Below are 27494 nucleotides of genomic sequence, written 5' to 3'. Positions count from 1 at the left end.
GAAGAAAAAAGAATAGCAACCGCAGAAATGAAATTCCTATGAAAGACTATACACTTTCTAGGGCAAAAAAAAAAGCACAAAAATACGTAAAGAACTAAAAATAGACTCGTAGGAATACCGAAAGAAATAGAGCGAATATATTGACAGAATGGGCAGTTTAATACTGCCCAAAAATATAAATCCCATACCATCCAGATGGAGGACATAGAGGTCAGGGACGACCAAGAAAAGGATGGATAAGTCACTGAAAGGATGATGATGGCGACAAATATACGAGAAGGCAATATGTCTTTCTCTCCTGAAGCGCATGTTCTGTGGGGGGATGGTGTTAATTATTCATGTGAAAAATGTGCTTAATGTTCGGAACTCGTCAACAAATTCATTTCAGAGTTTTAAAATGTTTAGTTCGAGTTAGGTCTTAACTGCATGTGACAATTTACTATGTTCAGTTTCGTACGAAATGAAGAAATTAATGCATCTTGCCTTAACTCTTAACAGGAATACTTCTGAGGCTGTTGTTTTAAAAATCACATAAATATGTCCACTTCATTAACCGACATAAAAGGCGTCACATATATGTTGGCTATCCTTATTGCATATATTACATACCTTTTTTTAAACTAGTATTTATAATGCATCTGTAGCTCTGTCTGAAGAATGCCAACTTTTTGAAGACCTGGGTCCAGCCATGCAAAGCATTCTTGCTGATTTTCCTAGTTTTTCGCGTTAAGAGTTCGTTTACGAAAACTGCACTTCTTTCTTTATTTAAACAGTTTGTTACACCACCGAAATGTAACAGTAAGGCCCAATTTCATTGTTATTATTAGATTTTAGACTTGATTTAATCCGAATGTCCATAGATCTGTTACGTAGATATACAGATAGATCTAATATACCCCGCTGATCTAATATACTTGAAAAAGTTCCATGTTTGGACTCTAGACAAAGGTTTCCACATTATTATAAAAATAAATAAAGTTTAGACTTGCAACCTTTCTTGAGTGAGAGTCATACAAAAAATATAATGTGAAGTACTGATAGAGAAATTGAAGGCAAGGTTTAGCAGAAGTTAGGAAATACAACAAGGCTGAATGGTGATTAAATTTATCAAAAAAAAAAAAAAAAATGAAAGCAACGTAATACTTAAGAGCTAAAACTCTTAGATAATCATTTTACATTATAAAAAAGTCGTATGATGATATTTCCTGCTTAAACATAAAGAGACAAACTAATTCATTAATCATTAAAATCCTTAAACTGGCGATTTAATTCATTCATTTTTAATCATCAGGGTGATGACTTACCCATGTGGCACTGGTTCTCAATATAATCGACTTTACTAATCGGAACGAGCCGGACATTCATGGCGTCCTTGCTTTCCGTAAATAAGTGGCATTCCTTTCTTATACTGTAATAGTTGGCTGAGGTGCACACGAACCTTCTTTCTTCGATGCATCTCCGTTCACACTCTTCCAGAGTAATGTGGCGGATGACATCAATCGGAGAGACCCCTTGAAGTTCATTGTTCGGTTTTCTGTAGAACATCCACAGCTTGGAACACCCTAAATATACTGAAAAATCACAATTTTAAAATCTGTTTTCAAAATGTGCAAATTAGTATCCTCTGGAACGGTCCATTAATCTGTCATTTCCGTTCCACTCTAGCATCTTAGTTATTATATAAGATCTGTCTGAAATATTATGTAATGGAGAGTTTTGTCTAATGTTCTGAAATACGTAATCAAAAATAATGACTCTTGAGCAGAGTTTACCGGTTTTCGTGACTGAAATCTGCTAGCATAACTAAATACACGTCATCACTTAGCATTAGTTACACAAATGTTGAAAACAGATTTCCTGACTATAAAATAGCTTTTCACAAAGAAACAAAAGTGTTATAAAAAGGACAGTATATTATTATTTAAAATAAAGAGCCAAGAGGCTTCAATTCGGCGACGTAAAAATTATTTAAATTAAGGGGATATTAAATCCCACATTATTTCAAATCCCACATGGCATTGCACTATCAGGTGTTGGCTTACGCTCGAACTCGCCGAACTTTATATATAGTTTCTATATTCGGCATGAAACTCTTAGATTAGATTTCAATCTTTGAGTTTCTTATTCGGCTATGAAATAATGTGGGATTTAATATCCCCTTAATTTAAATAATTTTTACGTCGCCGAATTGAAGCCTCTTGGCTCTTTATTTTAAATAATTTATTGGTACACCTTCTTGGCAATTCGTATAGCAGAGTATATGTAAGTTCTGTTCACTACCATCTTAGTATTATTCAGGTTTGCCTACTCACTGATGAGACCTCAAAAAAGGTCGAAAGCGGAGGTAGCGTTTTGCCTGTCTCTGAGTGGGGCCACCGCTGAGATTATGCTCTGCTCGGTGGTGGGATGAGCCTGCCACTGGGTGGAGTCAATGCTGAGAAGTTCTCAGTGACGGGGTGAGCCTGTCACTGAGTGGAACAACGCTGAGTTGGGCGATCTTTCCGAATCGCCTCATTTTTAGAGCCGGCTTCACCTATACAAAGGTCGAAAGCGGTCTGGGTAGTGACCTTCTCTCATAATGTAGAACAGTAATACATCTCCTAGGAGCTGTTGTTTTACATTATGGGTAAATACCAAGAACAGTGATCGCTACTTGCTCCACCTTTGCAGCGAGTTGCCCTGGCATTGCACTACGAGGTGTTGGCTTACGCTTGGACCTCGCCGAACTTTATATATAGTTTCTATATTCGGCATGAAAATCTTAAATTAGATTTCTATCTTTGACTTTCTTATTCGGTTTTGAAATAATGTGGGATTTAATATCCCCTTAATTTAAATAACAGTATATTATTACTTTGACCAGAGAAGTTACTGATTACCTTCTTCTTTATTCTTTAAACAGAACCTCGAATGATTTAAACGGAACCCGACAAAACCTCTTCATCAAAAAGCATTAATGTCACTTTTCATCTAATCTTATTTTTCCCTCTTATTTGACTCTCGTCATCGCTTTCTCATTAAAAAAAAATGAGAATTTTAGGATTAATTTTTACATCACAAAAGGAACACTTCTTAAAGTCAATCATTCCAAAAACAGTAGAATAATATATTTCATACCGAATTGCGTCTCTTGGTTTAAAACTTGCCAATTTTACGCATGGAAATGTTTCGCTCATTTGCAACAGCATAAAATACAATTGTGAAATCTATTTTTAAATGCTTTAAAAAATTCAATACCCGAAATGTGTATAAGCAACTATTGGATTTATTTTGTTATGTTCTGTAATCACGTAATGACTTTGCGCTCTGATTGAATAAATCTTGCTTAATTCGGTATTTTGGATTCATGAGAAAAAAAAAAAGTTCAAAACATTTTTTCAATTTCGGTTTAAATCAGACCTTTTTTTTTTTTTTCCATTTAACTGTTTTACTTAATTTATTTCGTTTATAAAACCTAAAAATCTTCAAGCCACGGAATATTAACCAGAGGGGAAAAGCACCAGTAATCGAAAAATAGCAGTGGATGATAGCAAAAGCTTTAGAATTTAATTAAAGCCTTGAACGGATTTGAAAAAGTCGAAAATCACTGCTTCGTTGCGTAACTGACTCGAGCAACGAAGCAGTGATTTTTGTCTATTTTAGACTAAGTGTCCGTTCAAGAATGAGATTATTAACTGCAGATATTTTGCCTTCCTTAAATGAAAAGCAGGAGAAACCAGTCGGTGAATTCGTTCTTTCCAAATTAAAGGAATGACTGCCAAGAAGGTCCTCAGTTTATGATATTAATCTGCGATAGGAATAAAGAATGCAAACAAAATTATATTTGGTGATAAAGCAATTCATTGCAATAAAATTGTAAACAAATAATTAGAATCTCTGATTCCATATGAACATCTTAAATGTTCTTGATGTGTGCAATGCGTTTAAAGTCGATGAATTTTTAAGTACGTTTTTGTAAAAAAGAGGTGTTCTCAAATGTGATATAAAATCACGTAGAAGGGAAAACTTGACACCATTTTGTATTTTTTTAAATACTCTCGTATTCTAGACTCTTTATTCAAGGATTCATCGGAAAATATTTTCTCGATCCCTAAGCTGAGCTAGTGGAACTGATTTTATTTCCGAGTCGTTCTGCAGAATTTCAGCAGATTGTTGCGTTGTCATCTAAAGACAGCGCACCCAACTGAAGGTGCACCGGAATTAGCGAAAAGAAATGTCACTAATCCAGATAAATCAACTTTAAATTTTCATACGATTTTATTCTTATTTGTATAAAGTTAGTGACCAATAGTTTACAAGTAAAAAAAAGGTCAGTTTACACATACTTCTTCTGCTAAATCTGGTGGTATTTTTGCTGTTTTCATTTGGTATCATTCGTTCATATATTCTGAAATAAATCTTATGCTCATTCCTGATGAATGAGCATAAGATTTTTCTCCCAGACTTTGTGAAAAGAAAGTGCTTTTCAAATAGTTGAATTTATAACATAATGTTGTATATAAAACATCGATTTCCTTATGTATTTTTGAGCAATCAGACAGCTCATCAAAGTACTTTCATGATGGGTGTGTGTGTGGGGGGGGTAATAAATACAATTTTCTTTTCTTTATTTGGTTTAGTTTCGTTAGACGACGAACTGATATAATTAAATATATTATTAATAGCAGTCATTAAGAATAAACTGAATAACCACAATACAATCAGAATATAGTAAAGTAAGAGAGATCTAAGCACGCGAGTAAATATAGGTATGATGCAACTCCCCTTGGCAAAGTTGATTTGCCAAGGGGAGTTTTTAAATTTGAACATAATAAACTCTAAAGAACATTTTATGTAGCTTTTCAACTGAATTAAATTAACCACTGTTATGCCAAGGAGGTTGATGTCTTCTTGTAAATCGAACAGACCAACCAGGGAATACGCGCGTTGTCAAACATTTTAGGCTGTCATACAGAAGATTATTATTCTTTGAGATTATTATTCGTATAATAATTGTGTTAGTTTATTTAAAAAAGTTACATGAGTTAAATCATATCGTTTGTATTGTATTATAATATTTCAAGCGCAAAATTTAGATTTTTGAAAAGTTAAATCAATTTGTTCATGACAGCAATTGAGATTAACACGAACGTTAATAGAAAAGATAATACACATTGAACTCGGAACTTATTGGAATGCAAAATAGCAAAACTTGCTCGTAAATTTATGATGCATTTATATATTCATTCTCACGCACACGGGAGGTCACAAAATTTATAGACCACCCTGGCATCGATGCAGGAAAGAATGGAAGGAGAAGGAACATGGATATTCTTAACGGAGGAACTTCGCGAGGAAGTCTGTTTCAGAGAATATAGAAAGATGGAATGAAACAGAAAAATGACAGATTCTGTAGATCAACTGTAAAAGGATATTTGACAGCCACTACTTTCTACTCTGTCTGTTAAAACTACTCGTGTTTTAACAGACAGAGTGGAAAGCTGAGGAATGATTGATACTATTCGGCGAAGCAACACCCAGAGAAGTATCAGACATAAAGAGGGAAGTCACCGTCTGAGAACACAACGGTTGAAACGATCAGGGAGGGAGGGAGGAAGAGATTGAGAGAGAGATCATGGATCAGCCGAATCGCTTTCCTGTAACCCACATCTAGAAGTTTTAGGAAGATTTTTGGCGCACCCCCACCAAGCAACTTAAAAAATGAAGCTGATACCATCAATTTTTGATTTCAAAAAATAGACGTTGTAAAATTTGTCTGTACAATGAAATATAATAATCATTCATATTTATCATATAAATACAAATCTTACTTGGTAGGCACATTCCTCGAAAGTAACTAATTCCCACGGCTATCCTAAATTCTGGCGGTTGGTTAACAGGAGGATCCCTCATGCTGGTACATTCGTGCCGTTGGTGATCGATCACGAAAGATTTGCAGTCGTCGCTTAGTTGACATCTCCGAATGCATTCGCCAGCAATTCCAGGCATGTCACCGCGATAAAGAATATTAGACGTAATGCCTATAGGCTCGTAGCCAGTTGCAAGTTCAAATACCATTCGTTCCGTGGAGGCGCAAAGAGGTCCTGGAAAAAAAAAATCTATTTAATTCATAATTCACAAAAATATGGCTTCAAAGATGGCTTGAAATCATTAATTTGCTGTTGGAAATGAAAGGTTGACTCTTAAGAATCCATAATATTAATACAAAATTTGTATGAATATAGATTTTTTTATGCCGCTGTTTGTGTGATATTTCTCTTTGCGAAATAACTTTAGAATATGGGCTTTTAAACTTATTTCGCAAAAACAGGTGAAGGCCACATTAAATTTACTTCATCACAACTAAATTATTAATTTCCTGTTACGGAAGAGTCTATGGTCTCCTTAGTATTTACTACTGATCAGTTTATCCGCTGCTGTGAACTGGAACTCTGATCCCCTTATTAATCCAACATTACATAAGGATTAATATTATCCTTATACTCAGTATGAATATATTAGTAGTAATGAACAGTATGTTTTGATAGAGTTGTTTATCTAATATATCCAGACCATCTAGAATTGCTTAGGTAATTTCTAAGTTACTAAATTTAATAACTGGCTGAAAATAATAATAATAATAATAATAATAATAAATTTATTCAATGTTTAATATTGCTCCTATTTTTTTCCCCATTGTAGTATTAACAGGGTAATTTCGGAATAGTTAGTTTACTGTAGCATACGTTATAGCATAACAGCAGTTGACTTGGTCAGCTATTGCAATGGGAGTAGCTGGTGACATTGTGTATTATGAATACCTGATCAGCATGGGGAAAGGAACCAGTAATAAGGGAAGCAACATGTACCCCCCCCCCCACACACACACATGCTTTTGCCAGCGGCTACTACTGATACCTCCTCCTAGAATTCCATGTCAAATGTCAAAGTGCAGAGTGGAAAAGTCTATCAAACTGAACAGGTGATTGCCTTTCTCAGCATAATCCATTAAGTTGATTTTCCTCATAAATTCAAGTTTTTTTTTTTTTTTTGTATTTTTACAAACTTGTTTTTATAATTTCTACTCGATAGCGGAGAATGAAAGATAAGCATGTTAAATAAAACATAAAATATTTATTTTTTTCCTTTGGTTACTCCCAATAGCTTCATTCAAAATCAGGGGCAGCTCGTGCATAGGCACTGCGAAACTGCAGCACCCCCAATTTTCTCTATACATAAATATATTTATTAATTTATTTACGTTTGCTTGTATTATTTAATTTTATCATCAACAATCCTATACAATTCTCTTATTTTGTATAGAAAATTATAAAAATCCATCTTGTAGCATTTAGGAGGGCGAAGGTCGCCAGCCGCACTGTATTTACCGCAGTGTCATATTGCTACGTGCGCAGACATATGCATGTCATAGTGAGATGTTAGCTATTAACGTAATGCGGCACTGTCCGTCGCGCAGTTCCACTGTTGTTTATATGCAGTATGCGCCAGTAGTAGTGTTCGTAGTGCTCATCGTGTTTACTCCGTCGCTTTAAACATTTGGACATTACGATTAAAGACATAACATTTGTTATAGTTTTTATTTCAGAACATTATTGGGGTTATGATAATGGATTTTATTTTTAAGTATTTTGAATTATACTAAACTGTATAAGTTTATCGATAATAAACAATATTTTTTCATGTTTAATTTTTTTTTTTTCATTTTTGCCATAATTTTGATGTTTTATTTAGTCTATACTTCGAAAGTTGCAGCACCTCCACGATTTCAAGCTACGAGCCGCCAATGTTCAAAATGATGATCTACTTTTCGATCCTGTCTTAATTCGTAAATCAGTTTCTTGGTTCGTGAATATAACCAGTCGGTTTTTCTGTCAGCATCTCCGTTTTCTCAGCCTTTCCTCCCCTATGTACGGGCATAGTAGGTAGTTATGGCTGAGATGAAGAAATCTGGGGGGAGATGAAGATATTCAGAAAAGTGGGGACGAATAGATGAGCAGTGACTGAAAAACACTCACGTTGGTTTGAATTATGGCAGACGTAACTAATCTATGATTCCAGTGTATTATGTCTGTTAATAATGCATGTTGTCTGACTAGTCTGCAGGATGAAAAAATCTGAGCTTCCAAGAAAATAATGTAAATATTGCAGCGTCTGTATGAGTCCAGTCTGAGGGTTCGGTAATTTGTGACAAGATTTTCAGGACTTATCACTTGGTACTTAGAAAATACTCAAATTGCAGTTTAAGTATGCAAGTTGCAAGCTGTTTGCTTTTCAATTGGAGGTGAGCGAGTCGGTGTCTTATGAACGTCGCAGAGTTTTAACTCCTGGAAAATTGGATTGTTCATCCTGCAAAACAGCAAATATGCCAAAAGAACACCCGCAATTCATAATCATACTACATTGGCCTCATAGCCTTAGTTGTTTTGGCGGTAAATCTAAAACAGTTACAACAGTCATAACCGCATGGCGTTAATATTTGATTTTGTATAAAACTGATCAACTAATAAACCTTATAAACTCACCTTACTGAATGCTACTTATTTTTTTAAATTCTGAATGAAATATATACTTATATAAAATATTCTTTTTTCCCTGTATACAATGTCAAAAATAAAGGTGCTTCACTCACACGTCTCAATAAAAAAAAAGCAAAAGACATTTGATATAACTTAAAACTGAGATGCCACAAATTTGTAAAGAAATTCAGAATTATAAATTGCAATATATTTGTATAAGCACACAAAAATAGCTTAAACGTTTTTAATAGACTGAAGAAGGTGAGTTAGCACTAAATGAAAATGAGTAATAAAAACATATGGTACATTATGCATAGACTAAGGGTTTTTTTTTAAACAACAAACTATGAAATCCAAGCTGTATACGATAGCCACTTTCTTGGTAAGAAAAACCTGATTTCCATTGCATCAACAGACAAAAGGCACATTTCCTTGACTGTTACAAACGAAGCTGACATAGACCGTCGCTGACGTGGAAGAGTTTTTCTCCTTAGCATTGATTTTAAATATCCAGCTTGCATCCAACAACTGTACATGATTCGAACTCATAGATGTTAGGTGGCAAAGCATTCAATCCGAAAACTAATTGATGATGTTGATAATCAAGCTCTGTTTACAATGAGATCTTACTGGGAAGTGTTTTAATCTTTCAAATTAGACAAAATATGAATCATTTAGCATGGAATGACTTGGATCTCTTTTTGTTTAAAATTAAACATTAATTTACTGTTATTGGTTAATTTTCAGATTCGGAAAGTTAAAGCATGTATAGTATACTTGAAACTCGGTGGGTTAAGGCATCTGTTAAATATAAAGTAGTCTTGTCTTATTCCCAAAGAAACTGATACTCACTCAATTCTAAAATAAGCATTTGTTTTGCATTTCACTTCTTCTGGCATCACATATAGTTTTAAGACTCAGATTTTCCCTGATATCATATCAAGAAATTATGGCAAATAAAATAAAAACGATGACTTAGCGCTCAAAAACTATTCAATAACCCAAGTTGTAGACTTCAGTTTGAAGTAGTATAAATTGCAAACCGTATAAAACAAAAATAAATATAGAAGAATTGTCATCCCAGAGAAAGAGAGAGAGAGATCGGTTTTCTGACTGATAGAACTTGGCGAATAGCATTTAATAACTTTCGCTCTAAGAATTCTACACGATTTAAGAAAAGTAATAATAAAGCTGTGCAGGTCAGAAAACTGCTAATAACAAAAATATGAAAGCAATTTGTATTAACTGTATGATTTGTTGCACAACTGGGTTACCAACTGCGCATCATATCCGACACCTCCAACGTATCGTCGCATATTGCAAACTGTGGAACTGTTATTATCGTCGCATCATAAATCTAAATAGGAATTAAATTAGAAATACACTTCAAATAAATTTTAGAATAATGTAGTGAGATGATAACAGTCATAAAAAATTAAAATCTCATTGCAGGTGCGCATCTTCAAGTGTCGTGCCATATTATTGTGGCCTGGTCGTTTTATATATTATCTTCCTTGTTGAGTGGCATATTTAAAATAATTCTGAAATTATAAATAGTTACGAATTATGAATATAGTTGTGAATATGAATATTATGAATATGGTACGCGAACTGTTCATTTCCATACTTTTTCTTTACACAAGTTTTTTTCTTTTAGTAGAAAGGAACAGAAATATCATGGTTGAAAGAACCTAAAAGGTAACAGACAGCGTGCTAGAGGATGATACGAAGGTGTAAGCGATACAGGATGTTAGAGTGAGGTAAGATGGTTTAGAAAAGGATTTTAGAAAACTAAATCTAATTCGCTAATTTAACAAAAAAAAAGGAGAAAATTTCTTAGAAAATTAGAAATATAGCTGAACTTACTTAACGGAAGCTTTTAATTTTAAGGTGAGGATATTATTGAACAAAAAATATTTCTGTCTCGAAGTTCAAATTAATAGGTTTTGGCACTATCCATACTGACTGTCTGGTTAGTGAAAGTCACAGCTTGGCCTGTGGGCTTTCACGCCTGTCTTATAAAAAACGGTGTTCTTTTTTATTGTTATTATTAACGAAAGCACGATTTCGATTATTTTTTTAAACATCAGTCTGACAACGTCTACCACACTTCCTGTCATACAGACAGTTTCTGCTTTCAACCTCTGTGGATGCTTTCACGAGCATTGTTCATCGGAACTGGCATCTGTAATTTTGTCACTTTTTTTTTCTTTTCAAAATCAGTTAACTTTCATTACTGATTTACTATATTTTTAAAATGTCTTGCAAATCCTTTCGGTGTCAATTTTTTTTTTTTTTTTTTAGTTTTCAGAAACTACAAAAAGGTTTATCCAATGGCTCTTTCCATAACGCCAATACTGAACACTAAAACAGCATGAATAGCAGACACCAAATGGCGATTCTCACAGCTAAAAATAAACTATACCAAAGTTAAATAGCAACTTCAGCAGTCAAAATATTAAAACATAAGTTAGACCTGGTCACCATCATCTCCGAACTTGCCATACTGCTTTATCCCTTCTTCATTTTATCCCCGTTGGCTGTTTCGTGTTGAACCAGTTTTCATCAATAGTATTTCTTGAAAGCGCAATCTGCATTTATTTTTAAACAAACATTAACAATTTTCTTCTGTCTGTTTTGGCCCACTGTAGTAGTAATGTCAGTCATTTTCATAACCTACTACCAGGTTGATCCCATTCATACGTTGATCCACAAAAATCCCATTCATCCACAAAACAATTCTGGCAATCTGAACACTACCAACACCATAAATAGCATGCAATGCGCCAAGTGGCGATTCTCACAGCTAAAAATAAACCATCCCAATGTTAGGTAGCGGCTCCTGAAGTCAAACGTTTCATATTCATACGTTTGATATTTGCTCTGCAGTGCACTTAGCATCAGAATCTTTTAAAAGAAATATTAATAAATATCTGTTGATATCTCTTATTGTTTTGCAGCCAATCAAAAAGCATTTTCATTTGAAATTGCTGTTTTGATTGGCTGCAAAACAACATTCTCTTAATTCTTAATTGCAAAATGTATCCTCTTAGACTCTCTCAGTGACTTTCGAAGCTGTTTTAGATCTCAAAGGCAGACTTCGCTGCTTGGTTTTAAAACAAATTTTTAGTTTTAAAACCAAGTTTTAGTTTTTGGTTTTAAAAAGTTAAAAAAAAAACATGTTTTGGCGTATAATCACGTTATTTAGGTATTTGACTTGTGGCAAATTGTATTTGAACTGACGTCTTGCCACGTTAGTCTTTCAACTGATATAAATTTTCTCTCGCAAGTTCCTAAACACAGCCTGATGTCCCTTAAACGTTATGAGATTCGTTGAGGTTGTCGATGGGTTGGCTAATCCACTGTCGCCTACTCAATGGAGTGCCATGTGTCATGGCGATCGAAACAACTTCCCATTCATTTGAGGGTGCTTGCACACATGAGTCGTAGATGTATCGGGGCTCTACATCTTTTGTGAAGCTAGGGGATAAATAACATATGGTCTGACTAGAATTATGCCTACTTATTGTGGCTTCTCAACTCAAGTATCTTTTGAAATCTCATAAGCAACTCATAGCTACCCATAATTGTTTGTTACTTATCGATATCTCTCCCTGACAGTTCCCGCACGGTGACTGTTCCTACTTGGCACACATCAGATTCTCTTCGTTTCGGTACTTCAATGGGGATATCTGAATGTGTTTGAAAATACAGTATGCCTTGAATTTCAGAGAAATATAAGGTTTAGAAATGAAGATAGCTGTTGATTTATTTCCACAAAACATTATTATGAGAGATGCTTTGCAATATGTGCCATGCCCCAAAACAGACTGCGGATGTAGAAACTATAACACATTTTAGGAATGTTAGTGAAGTGAGTAATATTTATTATCCGACTAGTTTCACCGATTTTTGCAATCGGCATCTTCAGGGATACAATTGGTAAACGATATGAAGGTAACAGACTAGGTTTTAACTGACTGTTCTAATTCATACAAAATTAGTACTGTGCGTGAGACAATACGCGTGTCGCGGGAACATGATTTATTTGTTAAGAGGCATAATGTAATTGGCATGAAAGTTCATTTCTTTGGTGTTCAGTGATCTAATTAAAGTTTTCCAAATCTCCGGTAGGATTAGACCTTGATTCTTATTTAGGTTTCCTGTTGAGCGGGCGACTATAGCAGCTTCCTCGAAGGTTCTGGAATGGTAGTTCTCTTCTATATAGGGCATATGACTCTTATCCCACTCAATAAGATGGTTGGTAGTGGCGAAGTGAGAAGAAAGGCCTGAAATATCTTGTCTGTTATTTCTAACATAGCCTATGTGCTCCTTCTGTCTCGTTTCGAAGCGTCTAGAGGTCTGACCAATGTAACTAACACCACAGGAACAAGGTATATTGTATACTCCAGAGTACATGTAGAATGGATGAGGGTCTTTCGGTGATCTTAAAAATTTCCGAATAGTATTGACTGGCTTGAATGTTAAGTAGCGGCTTCTGTACGCTATTATTTATTCTAATATTGTGTGGTTTTAGAAGAAAAGGTAATGTTTTGGAAATGGTGCTGACAAATGAAATAGTTAGAGTGCTGATGTACTGGGTGTCATCACGTTGTCTTTGTGGTATATCCGAAAAGAGAATCTTGTTGATGAGTCTTTTAGGATAACCATTTAAGGATATCTCTCTGGATATTGTAGTTAATTCTTCTTGTAAGTTATCTTGGTCTGTAGTGTACTGTATAGTTTTTTTCTAAGCATATGGATAATGCTAAGTTTCTGGGATATATGATGTGACGAGTTGAAATGGAGGTAACGTCAAGTATTCGTAAGTTTTCTATACACAGACAGGTTGATACTGTTATAGGTTTGTTTCTTTATTAGGATGTCTAGGAATGGAAGTTTTTCATCTTTTTTAATTTCTAATGTGGATATGATGGTATGGTGGAAACTATTAATTTTGTTGAGATAATCCATTAGTTCTTCTTTCTTATGATTTCAAATGATAAAGATGTCATCTACATATCTGTACCAAGTTTTAGGTTTTGGGGTAATTTGGGATAAGATTTTATCTTCTAGATCTTCTAGAAGGAGAGAGGGGGATACCTATGGCTAATCCGGTAAGTTGTTTGTAGACGGTTTTTTGCCAAACGAAATAGTTCGAGGTTAAACAATGATTGAACAACGTAGTGATGTTTCTTGGGAATAAGTTGTCTAAGATGTTGATGACTTCCACAACTGGAATGTTTGTAAACAGAGATGTGACGTCAAGACTAGCTAGTATATCATCTTCAGAGATAGGGATGTTTTTTAATTTCTCTATAAAATGTTGTGAGTTTTTGATATAAGTATCCGAGTTATGAATGTGTTGTAAAATTTTGGCTAGATATTTAGACAGTTGGTAAGTTGGAGAATAGATTCCATCAACTATTGGACGTAATGGTGTACCTTCTTTATGTATTTTTGGAACGCCATACAATCTTGGAGTCAACGGGTGCATGGATTTTAGCTTTCTTATTAAGTGTATAGGCCAGTTAGTCATTCCACGTAATAGTTCGCCCAAAAAACCATAATGACACCACATAATGGTGTCATTATGGTTTTTTGCGTAGGATCTGTACTGAAAACATCATAGACAGACGTGCCTGATAATAGATTGTTAATTTTCTCTTCATAATCTTTTGTATTTAAGATGACAGTATTATTGCCTTTGTCCGCTTTAAGTATGATGATGTCTTTATTAGCCTTTAATTTGAGTAGTGTTCTTCTTTCCATTTGGTTATTCTAACATTCCTAAAATGTGTTATAGTTTCTAATGCAAGTAGTCAATAAAAAAAAAAGTCACACAGACTGTGGATGTGTTTGGGTGTTTCAGAATTTGCTCAGTATATTTGCTAAAGACGGCCGAAGCAGCTAAGGCTATGCGTGTAAATTACATATATGCTCTTCTGGTTGGTTTGCCGTGTTTTGGGGGATAAAAACACCCCCCACCGTATGAGACCGGCTATCTCACCTTCAGGTGAAAAACCCTTAAAAGAGGTCTTCACACCTTAGACGGAATTCGAATTCAGCTCTTTCTAACAAAAAACATCGTTGATACTGATTGAGCTACAGGCTCTCTTCAAACAGAGACAACGTTATTTATCAGTTGTTCACCATAGTGAAACGGCATTGGCTTCTTTTGTGAAATAAAATCCAGTTTATCCCGAGAGTTATTTTTCTTGTTTACAAACTTTTCAATGTAAAACATTAAAAGTGCTTCCTCTTTGCTCATTAATTCGATCATTCAAATGGAAGAGAAGGAAGAAATAAGCCGCTGTTTGTATACTCGTTCTAGGAAAACTGTCTGCTCATTGTCCGTTTTCTCCAGTTTCATTAGTAAAATATTTGCTTTAAGTGGCTTTATAACTGCATGCCTCCTAAACGCGAGCTTATTTCGGAAGAGTCGAGGAAATTTCTATGACATTTAGCTTGGAAGTAATTTGGATTTATTTAGTTTAAATAAACTGATTACATTCCAGAAAGTCTGAATAAGATGATGCGTTATGAGATTGCGTATCCTGAAAGTTTTGTTTTGATTGTTAAAAATTGGAGTTTCCCATTGAAAAACACGAGAAGAAAAAAATCCAACTTCTAGCAACCCTACTTTTTTTTTATAATAAATACAAACAAATGGTATCAATGACAAAAGCGAGAAAACGAAAAACTTACTTGGTGGTTCTTGTGGTTGATACTGTGGTTTCTCGTATTTCGTGGTACCATCGCCTTCCGCGAGAACGTAGCTGGTAGATGGTAGTACAGTTACCGAAGATAACTGATTCTCTAACTGACATTTCCTTTCGAAATATTGGAAACCGGAACGGATTTGTACTGCTGCTTCTCCTGCGCTGGTGCTGTCCTCCCCGCTAAGGAAACACTGACTGTTGCTGGAATAATAGGCGAAAGAGCGACAATTGATCTCGTGCATGTCACTGCAACATTCTTCACACGCCTCTAGGGATGTGATGCCAGAAGTCTGTATGATATCAGTGTATGTGGGATAGGCATCTGGAATCTCTTCGAAGGGACAGTGATCAGCTACTAGCAGCGAATGATAAAGAAAACGGAGAAAAACTGAATCAATACTGATGTATTTTTCAACACCACGGGACAATAAGTATATTTGCTAAAATAAATTAAATTAAATTAAATTTATACATTCATTTCTTACTTATTTTAATTACTGTTCAATACTGAAAAGTGCCATTTAATCATAGGAGATAAGAAAAAAAATCCCTCAAGTATTCGTATGAAAATTAATGCTCTGCTTAGTTTCATGATAATTTCACGATGCAACGTCTGCTGAACAAAAGGTCGACTGCATCAGCAGTCGAGCTTTTGAAGAAGAGGGCTTTGAAGTTCCTATGAAGAAGCCAAAACCTTCTGCATAAGAATCTTCTTCTTCTTTTGAGAGGTTAAGCCTTGAACCAATTTTATGAAAATTTTTCCAATTTGTGTGAATTCAGAAATATTTTCTAAAATTTCTAATAATAATATTTTCCTTTACTTGCTCACTAAATTTATCTGCTTATCCCTGTAAATACTCGTATTAATGGGATGTCAATTTTTTTAAAATAAAAAGTATCAAATAAAACAGTTTAAATTCATAAGACAAATAAGTTGAGTAGTAACACAGCAGAATCATCTTCTCTCACTTTTTTTCCCCACAAGAAGCTCATTCTTCCAAACCAAACTACCACACATCAACAAGACCGTTGCAGACATACCTTGTAGACAGTTGTTTTCTAAATAAGTAATCTTCGGATCACCGTATGGCCTGTAGTTGTGAGGTGACGTCCTGCGGTCATAAACGCTGAACTTGCACTCTCCACTTTCTTCGTTGTAGAGGGCAGACCGGCAAACCATGTCCAACTCGTTGGCACACAACAACTCGCACTCAGCACAGCTTTCTACTGCGGAGACGCTTTTATTGTACATGTTGGCATGCAGTTGGTATTTCGGCACCCGCACAAAAGCCCATGCTTTATCGCGACATATGGCAGCTGCTCTACCTGAAAAATAAATAAATAAATGCTGTTATGGTTCTTGAAAGAGCTGTTGACGAATGTTGAATAGCCATCCTTGACGAATCCCTGACAGCGACTGCTTTACGGGTTCTAGCAATAGACAGAGAAAGGAAATTTATCTCATCTTTATGCTCATTTTGATGTTTTTATACGAATGTAAATAGAACTGTCAGGAGCATTTTGTCTGTCACGTGTTAAGACTATGCGTAGAAAATTACGAATTTAAAATGTGATGTTTATTTGGATTGGAAACAAAAAATGCTAAGAAAATAAGAGAACTCAAAGAATACTTCATTCGTTACCAATCCTTTTGTTTTCGTAAAAAAAAATGCTAACATAAAAATAAAACAGAATAAAAACAGACGTAAAAAGAGTAATCAGCGTATATATTTATGGTTATTTCATTTTTTTCTCTTTGTTCTCCATAAACAGTTCTCGCACATTTCCAAGCCAGATTTCAGTGTAAAAGCCAAATTGTAATAGGAATTTACGTGGTTAATTGAAGCAGTTGTAGCGAATTGGCTAATCTTCCAGAATTAGCTGTTTTTCGATAGAGTTCTGAACTGCATGTTGTAAGGATAATTATCTAGCCGATAATCTAAGCTGCGTAAGAAACAGATTTTCGTTTAATCATTAAAGATCAATTATCAAATGGTAGTTGAAACGAATACAAGCAAATATCAAAAATATTTGATATTTGCTTGTATTCGTTAATTTTCCTCTACAATGCCAGTTCTAAGAACAAATTATTTTAACGATGTCTGTTGGTTTGTTCAAAAGGTTAAAGAATAGTTCATGTAACTAGGTCAATAATATGGGGTTAGCAGAGTCATTTGACATGGATTTTGATCTCCGAAGCCTGACATTTAGGGAAGTCTTATTATGAATTATTACTTTATTACGAAATATGAAAGAAACCGACAGGTTTCTATATTCGTTTGTAAGGTACAAATAAATATAGTTTATATGTAGAACGTATATAAAATTACATAAAATATAAAAATAAATAAATAAACATAAAAATAATTGCTGTAAAAATATAAAAATAATAAACTGAAAGTATATATTTATTTTTAGACACTTTTTAAAGTATTTACTTTAATTATCAGGTGACAATTCTTCGTGTGTCAATGCTGAAAGCGCTTGATATAATTAAGAAATTGTTCACACTTGGCATTGAGCTAGATTCTCTTACCTCGCAGACAAATTTTTTCGTAATAGTTCGCCCCTTCTCTGGCAATGAGATCATCATTTCTTCCACGCGAGTTGCGGTCCAGCCTATCACATCGCATGTTTTGGTGGTTCACTATGAAAGCCGGACATTCAGCGCCAAGGTCATCACACTGTTCTTTGCAGTCCAGCGTGTTTCCTAAAGATCCTGGATGAATGAGGGGAATGGGAGTTGTGCGTGCAGACCGTAATGTGTGTCCTGTAATCTTTGCATAGTTGACTCCGCCATCAGAACATCGATCTGTAATTAACAAATTAATTGCTGTTAAAAGTAGTTTTTATGCATGACGATTTAAAATAGGCACTACAGAGATTTGCGTAGTAACAATTCATCAGGAAAAATTACTTTGATTCATAAAACAAAAACATTAACTGATAAGAACCATTTTTTTTAAATTTGTGCGTGTGTGTGCTGGTCATTATTTTAATGTTGTTCTTATAATAGTGTTTTTTTTTTCTTCCTAGCATTACCCACGAGACACTATGCGAAGGTATGTCATTAAATGCAACCTAATGTACTGCTTTGTATTATTTATATCATAGAATCCACGTGCTCTCTTACTAAGGCTCGTCTCGAAATTACAGGACTCCATTTTACCATATTTTATTCCACTTTCTCCTAATTTTTCAAGTTATAATTTGACGCTATGAAGTCAAGTTTGAGGGAGAAAAAATAGAAATAAGAAGCAAACAATGCAATTTATCTCTTAGTCTTATAAAATTAAACGTATCATTTTTATTTACTAATGAAATTTATTACTTATTATTGAATTATTATTATTATTTTATAATAACGTAGGGCAGCTTCTAGTATCGTAATAAGTAATTTATAATAATTCCCGAGTTTGTTGATCTGTAGCTAACTCGGGTCATCGAGGTTTGTATCGTTCAAAGAAAAAAACGCGAGTACTCTTGCAACTTAAAATATTTGATAACAGAACACATACTATGTAAATAATGCTAGTTAGAATTAGGAATACGAGATGGCGGTAGTTGTCTTCCATGTTTTGGCTGTCTTCCATCTGTAACTATTGAATATATCACCACTACTCATCTCTCTAACTTTTCGCATAGTAATACGCATCGTTGGGACCCATTGTTAAAGAAATAAAAAAAAAAGTTACCTTTAGGCAGTACAAATTACGTTAAACATATCCTGCTTTGTTCCTATATTTACTGAATTTCAGAATGTGTTAATTTTCGTTCATTTCTCTTTGGTGTTTATTGAAAATGCTGTACATATCTTTTGTGCAACTTTTATCGAACTCATATCAAACCTCCGTTCCAATTTTTGGACCTCAAAGTCTACAGTCTGGACTTAAAAAGTCAAGATAAATTGAACTCTGATCAAAGTTTTCAAGAGTCAAGTTTAATCGGTGAGCAATATTCCATTTAATAAGACTTTCATATTTTTCAATAAAAAGGGAGGTGGGGAAAGAAGGCTAGAGATCCATTCGTAGACTACACTGTCTTACGACATGTCTTAGTTCATTCTTACTGTTTATATGAAAGTTGGTTTGAAGCATTCTTCAATCACGCTGTACTTTAGGTAATTCAGCTCTGAGGATTATCTGTATTTTATTAATTAAAAGGTCTTTTTTTATAATTCAGCACCTTTTACTCTGGTAATTCAGTACGCAGTTTTAGCAAAATTTTCGTTCAATTTTTCGGAATATTCTCATCCTGTTTATTAAATGTAAATGAAGAGTGAGATGAGCAAGTAAATGTAGGTCGTCGGTTCTTAAGGTTACTGAAAAATGCATTATCGTCATGTTTATTCCCTAAAAACGTGTTCGTAGTATAAGATATAACAGTTATGGGGAAAAAGTACTGAAACATTTTCTTCCTTTTCTTTACAAACCCATAAAACCAAAGAACTGAAAGCAAGTTAAAATATTTTCTCACCCAATGGGCATCTCTTTTCTCCATAAGTAGTTGAAGGTTTTTCAATTGAGGAAAAGCCATCAATTGAAGATGAGTAATCGTCTGGACTCAAGAAACAGCGATTGTCCGTGTAGTAGAAAGATCGGCAGTTGAACGTGCTCTCACCATCACACTGCGATCTGCAGTCTTCGGCAGATACAGCAAATTGAAGAACGTCTGGAGTCACCACAGAAACGTTGTGTCGGAAATCATAGTGGCATGTAGAGGACGCTGGAGAATAATAAACAATCATTAAAATCTGCAATTGTCAATATGGAATAATGAATGCTGTTACTAATGTCTTATTTTCTGTGTTAGTGTTTTTATAGTAGGTGTGTTCGGTCAAAAATTCATGAATTCAGCATCCCCTCCCCCCAGTATTTGGCATTGTTCCAGCATTGCTAATTGGCGAAACAACGCAAATAACTCAGCCATCCTTCGAATATTTAGAAAAGTTCAAAATTCACTTGTTATTCATTTCATTTTTTATCGATTGACTTTCATTTTATTAGTCGAAATAGCTTGGACTCGAATTATTCCCCCGTCTTTTCCATTCCCCTCTCCAGTTTGTTAGTTTGTTTAAAGGAAAAATTTAGAAACTTAATTTAGTTTTCCCACTCTCTGTTGCCTTTAAAAAGTAACAGCTCAATCTCATAACACGTATGCCACTTGTAGATGACTATTATTCGCCTATGCTGTGAAGTACCTGCATGACTTCAAAAATAGGCTTAATAATTAATTTTGTGTGTGTTTTTGTGTGTGCACATTTCTAAAGTGTCATGAAGAAATTGCTTAGAAAAAGATAGTGGAAAATAAAAAGGCTAACAATCGTGGACTCCGTATTGGGCCCCACCAATTCACGAATTGTTATTTAAGAACTACTCGATGAAATAGATGAAATATGCGTACAGCGTAAAACGCAAATAAACCCGAGATAAATTTGAAGATTGTGAGTCGTGAATACCTTCTGTCATGTAGAACAGTCCTGTCCGAAAGAAATTTTCCATGATGGGAAGGCAATAGCAGTAGTTGCTCTGCTCAAATTATTATCCAGCTCTGTCAACTTAACAACTCAGAAATTCCTTCCACTCAAAGTGTCTGAATTAAGCCGTGTGTAAGTGTCTCGCAATTCTACGATAGCATGACGCAGATTTCATCGTGGTTCTGAGACAGTATTTCCATTATGATAGAAATACTGTCCAGTTTGATGGAGTTTTTACATACATCCCATGATGACGAAGAACAGTATTTACTGAAGAAGTTTCCAAAATGATAACGCTCCCATCTCTGAAGCAATCTCTGTTTCAGAAAATAGAGACGAATTTCTATTTTCTGTATTACTCCCTTCGCAATCTTCACCTCATAGAACAAAACTATTGCAGTATTCCTTGCTAGCTGATTGAAACTGTTTAACTCTCAACATGTATCCTAAAACTCTAAACATTAAGCTTGTATTTCCAATTTTGTGTTCCATATCTGTATAAAGATGTCTTATAATAATGATATCACCTATTAAAAATATCTTCGAATGCTGTATTCAGGTTTGAATTTGAAAGTAGAGGTATGTACAGTTGATTATTTTGTACAAAACCTCTACTTCTAAGGAGAAGATTTGCACAATACTTTGTGCATACACGATTGATATTATACTTTTTCATTCAGTTATAAATGAATTAAATCGCTTAAACTCAAGATTGATGATGACATTTATATTTTTTAAAAATCATTCCTCGCTACTTAGTCAAGAATCTTAGGCCATTTCGGACTGTCGATTTGAAGCCAACTATGGCATGAATATTCTTGAAAGTCTTTAGAGGGTAGATGAGTTTGATTTCACTACTTGATATCATCCAACTTATTGTATGAAGTATATGGAATTCCATTTCTGTCACTTCTCAGTAAACAATAGATTAGAAAATCCATTTTTCACTCGATTCTGTAAGGCGGCTACTGTTTTCAGCCTTTAGTGAATATGTTTACATAGGGCTCCCCCCCCCCCCCACACACACATAGCCACACAGAGTTAGATTTTTCCTTCATTGGAATGAAGAAAAAATCCAACTCTGGGATATCACTCACTTTGTATGATAAATGCAAGGCCACATATTTCATGATGTCAAGTTACTGATTTTACGAAAATGTATGGATAGATGGCAAGAGCTTCTTTCTTTTCCCGTTAACTCCCGATATGAGCCTTCTAGACTTTGATCTGTTCCGAAGTTGAAAGAACTCTTCGTGAGAAATTCGCGAGTGATTCTTTCAAGTACCATTGACGAGGTTTTTGCTAATGTTACTCGACTTACATCAACACAAAATGTTTGTTGACAAGAATACAAGAACCTATATTTTCCTTATTTTAGGAGATCTGCATAAGACAATGTTCCTCAAGAGACTTACATTAATAAAACTTTATAAGAATATTTCTTATCGATAACTTACCAGAATTAACGCACTGGTTTTCCAAATAGTGTAACATAACACCTGGAGTTTTGCGACAGGCATTGGGTTTCGTTCTGCAACTTTCATTGTTCAGACGACATGTCATTTGCATTTCGTTATAATCAGCTGATTGACAAGTAAAATTTTTTTCCAGCAAGCAAATCTTTTCGCATTCTTCACGTGTACGTATGTTTGCTACTTCCTTTTTCATAAATCCCTCAAAAACGACATCCAATTTTCTATCAAAGGCCCACTGTTTGTTACCGCATGTACTTTCAAATACTGGCTTTGTGACTAAAAAGGAAACAAAATACGATTAATACAAATGTAGACGTATGTTATGATTGCATAGAATATGTTAAAACAAACTTATTAAAATATATAAAGACATTAACATTTAAAGGAATATTCTGTTAATTTTGATCTTCCGACATCTATACTGAACTGACGATCTATTGATATTTAGAGCTTCAGATTAATCTACAAGTGGGGTAGTAAACCTAATATAATACTCATGCCCTTCAGAAATGCATTTCTCAGTAAAGATGACAAAACTATTCTATAACAATTCAAAAAATTCCACTTTTTTGGGCGATATTGATTGCTCTTAATGTGCAATACTGAGACGAGTGTAAATAGAATAAGAAATTTATTCACTAATTGGAAGGTGGTTTGTTTGTTTTTTTAGTTGACACTTTTTTTTAATTTTTTTGGCTCGAAACTTGTTACAACTCGAAGTGTTGCAATATTTATTATGCTTCAATAGCCTTCTTTTCAACTTATACTACAATTTAATGAACAAACGTTTCTCTCTTAATACATCCATTTCATAATGCGATAGAGAGAAAAATATGCTTGCACTTTAGGTCTTCCCACTCACAGCTGAGTCTTTGCAAACGTCTTTTCCGGTTAGCAGCATCAGTTTCCAAATATCCTATATGGTTGCTACTTTGCAAGGAAACCTATACACAGGAGTAATTACAAACTCAAATATAGAGCAACCACCTCTGAGAATTCCACATGAATACATTAAACATGAATCATTCAAGCTATTCTTTAGCATACAGAATATGATTACAATTTATATACAGGATTTCAGAGTGCTACTCGGTGTCTATTAACATACAGTGTTTTCGAAATTCATTTCACTCAAAATTTGGTCAGAGATTCCGCTGTAATTTTTAATTCCCAAGTCTGAAACACTACTATTTTTCTGCAATGTTTTGCATAGCTTCAAATAAAAAATAATAATAATAAGCGACTTCATTCTCATCCCCGAAATAGAAAAATAAATATTCAAAATACATCCAGTCTTGTCGAAATGTGGTGGCGATCATCTCTCGGAAATTGAGAGCCACCACACTTCTCAAAATGAGCTCTGCCATGAAGAGGAATAAGAGAATGATGTGAAAGACAGGATGCATAACATATGTATTTCTAGTTTTATGCAGTAATGCTGAAGTTCATTAGACCACTTTCTACTAAAATATAGCCTTATTTCTCGGAAGAAAGGTCTCCTTCACTTTATCTTTAATAATATCCAGAATGCTCCGCTTTTATCTTTGTCATTTGAATTTTCACTAGCGCTGGTCTCCTGAACTAATTTCCATTTTAAAATCCATGGACTTAAACACCTTGCATATTTTAATAAGATAAATTAATCGATAAGTGAAACGAATGACACTTACCACCTCTATAGCATACTTTTTCGAAGAAAGCGGTGTTTTGGTTCTTCATGAGTTCACCTACTCTTCCTGCTGAATTCACCGTGTAAGACAAACATGAGGAGTTAGTGTAATTCAGGCTGAAGGCCACAACTTGAACCTGCTGCTTGCCAATGTTGAGACAATCCCTTGTAACTGCATGCCCGTTTTGTTGAAGCAATACTTGATGTGGTATATGTAGCTCGAATGTATAACCCGGAGTCCTGTCATATGTCACTACACCGCCAAAACAGTCTTGACCTAAAAGAAAACAAGAATAATAACGTTTAGTTGAAATAAGTTAAATGATTTTTTCATAAAATGATTTGTTTTTCGTGCTAAAATTAGCGAACGGTATCGGGGATTTTTGGATAAGTTAACTATAAACCTAATATCACTGCTATACACCCACAGCGTCTATAGTAGATCAACGCCGGCTGTTGACAGGTGTGAAGAGGAAAAAAGCAAGCTATTGATGTTCTTCTTGAAGAGCTGAAAGTTATAGCTTTTGGGGAACCCTTCACGGAGAAGATTGTTCTCCCTGAAGAAACTAGATAGATGGAATGAAAGGTGAATGGGAATGTCGATGAGCCAGCCATTTAACAGTAAAAATTTGGACAGGGTTGCTCGTGTGAGACTGTAGATTTAATAGAAATGAGGATCATGATGAATGCCAGTTTTGCTGAACAGTACCTACGGAATTATCTATAGAGAAGACAATGGGAAAACTGATCGTCTGTGAGACAGTGGCTGGAGAAAGACTGTGAGAGGAGGATTCTGGATAGCATCAAAAATTTTTATAGAAGTTTTTGGTGCACAACTTTTGGGAAAAGTGAGAGCAATATTCCAAGGTAGGGCAGATTTGTGATTTTCATAAAGTAAATAGCTGCGCCGATGAAAAGTAACGTCTCTAGAAACGATGCTAAGTCTTTTGGAAGTCGAGAATGTTATAAAAGTGATATGTGTGTGCCTCGAAATACCGATGTCAATTCTGGGCTTCTGTAGATCAATTGGTATAGACGAGCCGTTTGGTTGGAAAGATCCAGGTTGGTTCGAATTACGTCTATGGTAAATATCAAGATCCGATAAAGGTTTCTCTATGTGAGCAACCTTTATCGGGTCTTTTCAATTAAATAGCGATTTACCCGTCTCATGCGGAAGTAAAGGGTTTTTCTCTGGGAAACGACCTTTTCTCCCCTCAAAATAGGCAAACCAGCCCCATAAATACACAGTAATACAGTCATAAATACTCATCTTAGGGGATGCAGCAGAGAAGTTGCGTACTGGCTGCATTGATTCTCCATGTCCTCTCATCAAAGTACAAGGACATGGGTTGAAAGCATTGGCGCCCAGGGAGGGGGCCAAGGGGCCCTGCTCCCCCCCCCCCCCCAAAGGAAAAAACACTAGAAAAATTTCCAAAAATCTTTTCCTAATTAAAATTCATTTTTTTTTTAAATTTATGTTATGTTGTATCTTCTATTTCTATGCTACTTATGAATTAGCGGTCACATAAGGTGGGACTACCCTATAGCTATCGGGAATCCTGGCCGCTGTGAATGCAAGGCGAACTGAGTAGTGCTCGGGAGCTACTTCGTTTGCCCAAGCCGAGTCAGATAAAATCACGGGTATCATGTATTGGCAATCACTGCAGATGCTGTCATAGCTCGTATGCAATGACGTAATTCTAAAATCGTCTACTCAACTCGGCCTTCCTCCAAGATTAAATCTTGAGCGCTCGTCCCCCTCCAAGATTAAATCCTGAGTGCGCCACTGGTTGAAAGAGAAATCGGGTTTAGACTGTCAAGCTGAACATTATTAAAAGTAAAGAGAAACTGGTTTTTTTTTTTTTTGTGAAACAAAAAGAATTTGATTTTGGAAGCATTGTGACTAAGTTGTTACCAATTCATTGAAGGATTTTTTTGTGATTCCCACGCACAAAAGGTCATGAAGCCTAAGCACATTAGTAACGTGAGCAGATTAAGGATTTTTTTTTCTATTTTTTATAATTTTTGTATTTTTTTACTTTTTGCATAGTCCGGAAACCTTCTCTAGAGATCAAACATGAAACGTTTTCAAGCCACTTCAGACGTCCAATAAACAGGGTGATCAAGTACTGCAAGACAGAGAGAGAGAGAGAGAGGGAGGGAGGGAGGGGTTGAATGAGTAGTAGGAATGGAGAGTGCTATCATTAACAAACCTGTATACAGGGTTTCCGGCCAGTGCGAGAAGGTTGTTTATATATATGAGGAATGGGTATAAGAAATAATAAAGCACTGTGGCCCATTTTGCATTTATAGGAAATATGAAGAGAGAGCACCCTTCACCACTACATGCACTGAACGACCTAATTTCAATCAGTTACAAAGGGTGGAAGGCAAACTATAAGATGTTTTTTGCTGAGAAGCTCTCGATGCCAACCTCTATCAAATGCCTTGTATGCAACAGTAAAAGTTTCTCCAAACATTTTCATGGAGCGAGGGATTGAGATAATGCCGTACTTTCCGGTAAAAGGGGCCGCTGTATTATCATACGCTAAATGAATAAATAATAATAATTCGGCAATATTGTTGTATGTTATTATTTGCAGGTGACTTCAATGTTATGTTATGCGAGAATGCAATCAAGAATTTACAGAATATGTGATGGAACAGAAAAGGTTTAGAGAGAAAAAAACTAAAAGAAAAGAAAATTATTATTTTTTAAAGAAAATTTTGTTTGAATTATAACATGAACAAAAACTCGTTGACGAGGAATGATTAAAATTATTAACAAAAAAGAACGATTATCTACATGTAGATTTGCAAAGAATTACAAAAAACTGATTAAGCAAAATCACAAATGGAGGTTGGATAGAAGTATCAAAATTCTAGATTCGAAACTAATGAGAAGAGAAGGAAAGGTGTGACTTTGAGTGTCATTAAGTAAATGACTCTTTTCAATTAGATTTAGCCTTAAAGGCTAATCAAACTATAATCGAAGTATATCGAACATTTCATGAGCGATTTCATGAACTTTAGGCTTACAATTATCAAGCATCTAGCTTTAGCAGATCCATGGCTTTCGAAACTATTAAGACTCACACTTTTCTAAATGAATATGAGAAGTGATAAAGCAAGCATAGTGTCGGGAAAGTGAGTTATTCCCCCCCCCCCATGATACACTGGGCATTGAGTATTTATGCTTCATTTTGAGTGTACTTGGTTGGAAATAATTCCTATTGGAAAGTGATATCAGTCTCTATAAAGGTGGAACTTGAGTAGCGATTTATTGTAGTATAAATTGATCCGATTACAATGTAAATTGAAAAAGAATATTAATGGTTTTTATGCATTTTTTCCACAAATAGTAACTTGATAATGATTTTTTTTTTTCAGTTGAATATCTATGGCAAGGAAAATATTACTCTGTCGCATTTCAGCTGTCAGTCACAGCTAGTTATCATTAGAGCAATGTGAATGTCGGTAAATTTTTGCAACACTAGAAAGACTAAATTATACACAAATAGCGTAACATTTCCCAACTACAATGCCTAGTTTTTTAGAGCATCAGATCATGCGTTTTCCGGATTCTATTGCATCGGTAGTCGGTGTTGTTGTTGTAGATACCGGACATGGTCATTT

The 27494-nt window shown here is 34.9% G+C and overlaps 1 protein-coding gene across 1 annotated transcript in view; it reads right to left on the bottom strand.

Moving 5' to 3' along the window:
* Positions 1 to 26338, bottom strand: part of LOC150108748 (uncharacterized) — a 52094-nt gene extending 25756 nt beyond the window's left edge. Inside the window, exons 1-9 of the mRNA XM_090390515.1 lie at positions 26293 to 26338; positions 23860 to 24135; positions 22172 to 22465; positions 19715 to 19963; positions 17775 to 18050; positions 16280 to 16564; positions 15225 to 15590; positions 5811 to 6083; positions 1305 to 1571 (exon numbers count right to left, since the gene is read on the bottom strand). Coding sequence (XP_090246641.1) covers positions 1305 to 1571; positions 5811 to 6083; positions 15225 to 15590; positions 16280 to 16564; positions 17775 to 18050; positions 19715 to 19963; positions 22172 to 22465; positions 23860 to 24135; positions 26293 to 26338 — 2332 coding nt within the window. The remainder of the gene's footprint in view (positions 1 to 1304; positions 1572 to 5810; positions 6084 to 15224; positions 15591 to 16279; positions 16565 to 17774; positions 18051 to 19714; positions 19964 to 22171; positions 22466 to 23859; positions 24136 to 26292) is intronic.
* Between the last annotated feature and the right edge of the window lie 1156 nt (positions 26339 to 27494).

Source organism: Typopeltis vanoorti, chromosome 3 (assembly GCF_054136105.1).
Source record: "Typopeltis vanoorti isolate ZY-2024b chromosome 3, IOZ_Tvanoo_1.0, whole genome shotgun sequence".
In the NCBI taxonomy this organism is placed as follows: Eukaryota; Metazoa; Arthropoda; class Arachnida; order Uropygi; family Thelyphonidae; genus Typopeltis; species Typopeltis vanoorti.
The sequence above is the reverse complement of the archived record's forward strand: the minus strand, read 5'-3'. Positions and strand labels throughout refer to the sequence as shown.